Raw genomic sequence first — 6,539 nt, 5'->3', positions numbered from 1 at the left:
CGCACAGCTCAACCCTCTCCGGGAGCAGAGACACTCACAGACACTCAGGGAGAAACAGACTGATAATCACAGACACTCAGGGAGAAACAGACTGATAATCACAGACACTCAGGAGACAGACGATAATCACCGCTCTCGGGCCTAACAGACGATAACCACAGACCTCAAAGACAGCTGAATCACAGACCTCAGAACAGACTCTCACAGATGCTGAACAGATGTCACAGCACACTCACGTGCTCACAGACACTCACAGATGCTCACAGGCGCTCACAGACGCTCAGAGACACTCACAGATGCTCAGACGCTCACAGACGCTCACAGATGCTCACAGACGCTCAGAGACACTCACAGACGCTCTTGCGAGGGTCGAGCGCTGAGTGGTACGCCTTGTCACCCGTGTAATCCACCGCCGACCAGCGAGCCACCTGGCCTACCAGCTTCACACTCACTGAGCTCTCTCACGCAGCTCCATGATAGAGCTCTACAGGAGGGGTGGACTCTGTCTCAGACGCCTCACTGAGCCCTCTGGTGCAGCTCCATGATAGAGCTCTACAGGAGGGGGGGGGGTGGAGGGAATCCTACTGATGGTCCCTATGGAAGTTTCCTATGGAAGTTTCTTGCGGAAGTTTCATACGGAAGGTTCCTACGGAAGGACGGACAGAGTCTGGAAGACTTGGTGCCAGCAGAGTGGGGAAGCTCCGCCCACTCGGGCTCTTTTGGGAAGCAGGATATGAGCGTTCAAAAACCCAGTTACACACTTCACACACAGTAAAACAGAGATAACGGCCATCTCTCTGAGACACCTGCAGCCCCAGGTACTCCCCTGCTCAGAGAGGGGCAGCATTCAGGATGCCTCCCTCTCAGTCCCTCCCCCCTCCCTCTCTCTCAGTCCCTCCCTCCTTCTCTCCCTCCCTCTCACCCCCTCCCTCCCTCCATCTCCACACCTCCGCAGCCCAGTTCGGCCCTCACACAGCTCCTGACATTCAAACGATTCCTGGGTGCTCTTGTGTTTCAGTTGCATGTTGTTTCTTTTTCTTTTCTTTTAAAAAAAACAAAAAAAACATTTACAGGCTGTTTAGAACAACAACAAAAATACAATATTCAATTTATATGAGATTGTAATAAGTATCAATTTGCCGAGTCATCCTCTTGGACTGGCGTCCATTTCCACGGTTGTACAAGGCCGACTGACCAAGAAGGTACAAATAAATACAAGGGGAATGGAGACAGTAAACAAGAGATTGATTGTAAATCCACACAATAGTAAAAAATATGTATGGTCTGTTTTTGTAGTTGCTCTCCATTGCTGAACAATGCATATATATATATATGTATTTAAACTATTTTCATTTTGGATCCATTAAAAAAATGTTAACAATTGTCCACAGATTAAGTGTTTCAGAAATAACTATCCTGCCACAATTCAGTTCATGCGCAAGTTCACGGTAGCGCATAGTTCAAGCTGTATTGTACAGTATTTGTGTTCACATCACACACACTCACACACGCGTGCGCACACACTCACACACGTGCACACACATGCGTGCACACACGTACACACTCACACACGTGCGCACACACACACACGCACACGTGCACACACACACACACACACCGAAGCTGCTCAGTCAGTCCTTCTATCCCCGACTGTGCTCAGTCCTGTCGCAGGGGGCGTGGTCACAAAGGAGTCCCACAACGGACCCGCCCACTTGAACCGCAATTCTCCCAAAAAACACAAAACCATTTTAAAAAAGGGCTGATACACAAATTAACAGCAATTATAATAGTAATAAAACACAGCCTGTCCGTATTCCCAAACCCATCAGAGCAGGCCTCAATCCAACACTTGTTTTAAAGAAAGTCTCTTTCTTCCGGAACTCCATCCGTCTCGTTGGCATGGTGATGAAGCTCCACCCCCTCCGTGCGCTCCTGACCACTGGTGTGTGTCCGCAGATAAAACATCTTCAATATGAAGACGGGGAAAGCACACAAATCTCATGCTACGGGAGTGATCCTCTGCAATTCTGTTCACCGTCAAAAACGATTTTTACTTTTCTTTTCAAGTGATCGAGCCAGTTCACTTCTTTTTTCCTTTTCTTTTTTATGCTCAAGCCCGTTCAAGTCTTTCCACCATCAGGGATCCTCTGATGGATGAGGAGAGCAGGAAGAGCTCAGGAGATCCCAGCCAACCTCAAGAAACACGCGCTCACATGCAAACCACACCCCCATTCTGGACCCCCCTGGGGGGGCGGGACGCACACGCATGCAACCCACACCCCCATGGGGTGGGGGGGGAAGGGGCTGAAGGGTTTTATAAAAAATTTACAAAATAATGTGGATACAAGTCTGTCGGGTGGAAATGGAGGGAAACGTGTCTGAGGCACTGCAGCCAGGATTCTGATTGGCTGAGACAGTCAGGCAGCTGAGCTCTCCCATTGGTTCTCTCTGGTCCAGTCCCTGCCTGGTTCTTCAGACCTGGACAGGCAGTGTTTGGTTCATCTGTAGCCTCATGTCCTGGATACTGCCCAAAATCTTCTTCTGGTGCCCCGCCAGCGTCACCCCTATCCGCAGGAGGTCCCTGGAGGGGGAGAGACAGTTTGGGTTAGGGTTAGGGTTTGGGGTTAGGGTTAGGGTTCACGGTGGGATGGAAGCATCTGGCAGATTAAATGTAAATTTCACCTGAGCTCTTTGCATAGAGACACCTGCATGTGTGTCTGCAGGCAGTGTGCATAGCACTCAGAACAAACACACACACACATGGACGCACACACACACACACACACAGAATGCAGAACACTCACACAGGCACTGTAACCCAGTTTGAGGGTAAGATCAAAGGTGTGGCGGAGCAGGCCATGGTGGGGTTAATGATTCTCCCAGAGCGCTGGCCCAGTTTCAGGCAGCTGGGTGCTTTCACACAGCCCAGCTCCAGCCCAGCTCCAGCGCAGGGAGCCAGGGAGCACAGCCAGAGAGCACAGCCAGGGAGCACAGCCAGGTTAGCCTCCCTGCACCGCCATCCCGCCGCCCAGATCAATAGCGCAGGGGTGAAGACACGAGGGGAAGCTCCACCAGGGCTCAGAGGCGCTGAGGAGTAGCGCTGTTACCGCTGCCTGGACTGAGCATGAAGAGCAGCAGCCCGCTAACGTCGCCACAGAGCCCTAACTCAGCTCCAATCACAGCCGGGCCGCGCTCGGCTGAACTCATGTTTCTGTGGGTGTGCGCTTCTCACAGAAGACTGAGGCGTTAGCCACAGCAGCCCAAAAGCTGCAGGTCTCCTTCAGCGAGCTGCGCCTCCTCTCCACATAGCGAGCTGCGCCTCCTCCCCATACATGGAGCTGCACCTCCTCTCCTCCCCACACAGGGAGCTGCACCTCCTCTCCTCCCCACACAGGGAGCTGCACCTCCTCTCCTCCCCACACAGGGAGCTGCACCTCCTCTCCTCTCCATGACTCTCCATTCGCTGCTGTGCGGGAAATTCCAGGTGTAAACACACGATTAAGCAAAGTGAGAGCGGAGTCGCTCCGGCTGTGCGTGCTGCTGCTTGTTACCCTGAGCAACACCGGCGTGTGGAGAAGCGCTTAGCCCAGCGACCCCCCCCCGCCACCCCGCCACCCGCCCCCCCCCGCGCCACTCTTTAACACAAATTAATCTGTTTTTCTCTCCTCTTCCGCCTCGCCCTGCTCATCACGTCAGCGATGGAGGAGAAAATGATAATAAATGAAGATCGTTAGGAGAATTACCGCCATTAAGAACAGCCGCCGCGCCTCCTGATTGGTACACCTGTCACGCTGCCAAATTGAAACAAATGACCTCCCCTTCATTCCCTCTACCCTTCATTCTCTCCCCTTCCATTCTCTCTACCCTTCATTCTCTCTCTCCTTCACTCTCTCTCCCCTTCCATTCTCTCTCCCCTTCATTCCCTCTACCCTTCATTCTCTCTCCCCTTCATTCCCTCTACCCTTCATTCTCTCCCCTTCCATTCTCTCTACCCTTCATTCTCTCTCCTTCACTCTCTCTCTCCTTCCATTCCCTCTACCCTTCATTCTCTCTCCCCTTCCATTCCCTCTACCCTCTCTCCTTCATCTCCCCTTCCATTCTCTCTACCCTTCATCTCTCCATTCCTCTACCTCTCTCTCCCTTCCATTCCCTCTACCCTTCATTCTCTTCCCCTTCCATTCCCTCTACCCTTCATTCTCTCTCCCCTTCCATTCCCTCTACCCTTCATTCTCTCTCCCCTTCCATTCCCTCTACCCTTAATTCTCTCCCCTTCCATTCTCTCTACCCTTCATTCTCTCTCTCCTTCACTCTCTCTCTCCTTCCATTCCCTCTACCCTTCATTATCCCTCTTTCTACCCCCTCTCTCCTTCCACCCCTCCCCCCTCCTAATGGGGCTGATACACTCATTGTTAGGTCTGTGTTCCTTTATTTGATCATAACTGAGTGGATCACTGTCCCTCTCTCCTGTGTGTTGGCGTCGCGTCTGAAAGCAACTGAAGGATTTGAGCTGCAGTCCTTACGGTGGGACTGTGCAGGAGCAGCGGGGGAGGGGGGAGTTTTGGAGAGGGGGGAGTTTTGGCCTTTGGACACTCGTACCCCTGCCCCCCCACCCTCCCCCCTCCCCCAGATAACCTGCTGCGCCCTTTACGCCCTCCACACACACACACACACAGACAGACACAGACGCACACAGACGCACGCACACACACACACACGCACACAGACACACACACACACACACACACACACCCACACTACTCACTCTGCAGTCATCTGTGCCACCAGGTCGAAGGTGGCGAAGCCGGCATTGAGGAAGCTGTCGTGGTAACGGCTCATCTTGATGGCGTGCAGCCAGTCCCCCACAGTGGTGAAGGTGCTGTAGTCTGGAACACAGCGGTCCAGCAGTGGCTGGGACGCCCTACAGGGGGGGAGAGAGAGGGTTAGGGTCACGCCTCCACTCCACCACCAAACCGCACCCCCAAACCCCCAGCACCTCTCCCGCCCTGTAGGGGGCGCTCCTCCACTGTGTGGGACTGGTCTGGACACACCCCTGAACACCTGAGAGTGCTACCTGAGAAGCTCTGGGTCTGAACACACACCTGAACACCTGAGTGTGTGACTTGAGGAGCTCTGGGTCTGAACACACACCTGAACACCTGAGTGTGTGATCTGAGGAGCTGTGGGTCTGAACACACACCTGAACACCTGGGCGTGAGACCTGAAGAGCTGTGGGTCTGAACACACACCTGAACACCTGAGTGTGTGACCTGAGGAGCTGTGGGCCTGAACACACACCTGAACGCGTTATCTGAGGAGCTGCACTTCTCTCCTGGGGGGTTTGGGAAATGTGCGATGTGTGGAACTGTAGTAAATATGCACACATATTCAACACCAAAATAACACTTGAACTTCAATAAATCTACAACACTGTTTGACTTCTCTCTCATACACATACAGTATGCCCTCCTCTAGATCTAATAAAATCAGCAATGAGAGACAGAGTGGCAGAGAGAAAGAGAAAGATGGGGGTAGAGGGAGATGAAGGGATAGAGAGAGAGAAAAAGAGATAGAGAGGGGGGAGTGGAAGGAGAGGAAGGGATAGAGAGAGAGAGAGAGAGAGACAGACAGAGAGGCGGAGTGGAAGGAGAGGAAGGGATAGAGAGAGGAGAAGAAAGAGGGCTACTGTATCCTAGCTCTCTGATCCTTGTCTTCATTTGATGGCATTAGATTAATTAACAATTAAAATGAGAAAAAGAGAGTTATTAAGAGCGTACAGAGGCCCTATTGATACTGAGGGGTGCGGCCTGTAGAGGAGGCTGCTTTAATAAGCTGGTTATTTTGTGCTGGGGGGGGAGGGGGGTGATTAACCCAGCCCGACAGACAGCCTCTCTAAACAGGCCACTGTTCCCCATTCTGGAGGACCCAGCCCCTCTGAATGCCAGCAGCCACAGACATGCCCCCTCCAGACCCGGGACATTGGGGTCAAAGGTCACCGCTGCAATCGCTTCCCTGTTCTCAGTCATGGACAGGGTTAGGGTTAGGACAGGGGGCCAAGCCAGACACTCACACACACACGCATACTCACACGCACACGCATACTCACACGCACAAGCACACACACACACACACGCAGATGCACACTTACACACAAACATACTCACACTCACCCCCAGATGCACACTCACATGCAGATGCACACTCACACGCATATTCACACGCACAGACATGCATACTCACACTCACAAGCAGATGCATACTCACACGCACCTGAACATGCACATGCACATATCAGACCTGACGGCATGCTCAAGAGCACAGACGTGGTAACACAGCACAATGCCACAGCTCAGTGATGTCACAGTATCAGCACAGAGACACAGCACAGACACAGCACAGTGACAGCACAGACACAGCACAGTGACACAGCACAGACACAGCACAGTGACACAGCACAGACACAGCACAGTGACAGCACAGTGACACAGCACAGAGATGCCGCTCTATTTAATAACAGCAGCACACACCTCTCTCCTCATTCA

At 52.6% G+C, this 6,539-nt stretch overlaps 1 protein-coding gene across 7 annotated transcripts in view; it reads right to left on the bottom strand.

Moving 5' to 3' along the window:
- Window positions 1–1,005: 1,005 nt before the first annotated feature.
- The window catches only part of LOC135252165 (ephrin type-B receptor 3-like), a 53,140-nt gene continuing 47,606 nt past the window's right edge, over window positions 1,006–6,539 (bottom strand). For 4 of the 7 annotated variants that reach the window (XM_064329956.1, XM_064329959.1, XM_064329958.1 and 1 more), the window contains exons 15-16: window positions 4,763–4,918; window positions 1,006–2,581 (exon numbers count right to left, since the gene is read on the bottom strand). In XM_064329956.1, coding sequence (XP_064186026.1) covers window positions 2,473–2,581; window positions 4,763–4,918 — 265 coding nt within the window. In that variant the 3' untranslated portion in view covers window positions 1,006–2,472. Of the gene's footprint in view, window positions 2,582–4,762; window positions 4,919–5,295; window positions 5,363–6,539 lie in introns of those variants that run through there. The other 3 variants (XM_064329960.1, XM_064329962.1, XM_064329961.1) reach the window with 2 other exon arrangements.

Source organism: Anguilla rostrata, chromosome 4 (assembly GCF_018555375.3).
Source record: "Anguilla rostrata isolate EN2019 chromosome 4, ASM1855537v3, whole genome shotgun sequence".
Taxonomy (NCBI): Eukaryota; Metazoa; Chordata; class Actinopteri; order Anguilliformes; family Anguillidae; genus Anguilla; species Anguilla rostrata.
Note: the sequence above shows the minus strand (reverse complement) of the source record. Positions and strands in the feature narration are given on the sequence as shown.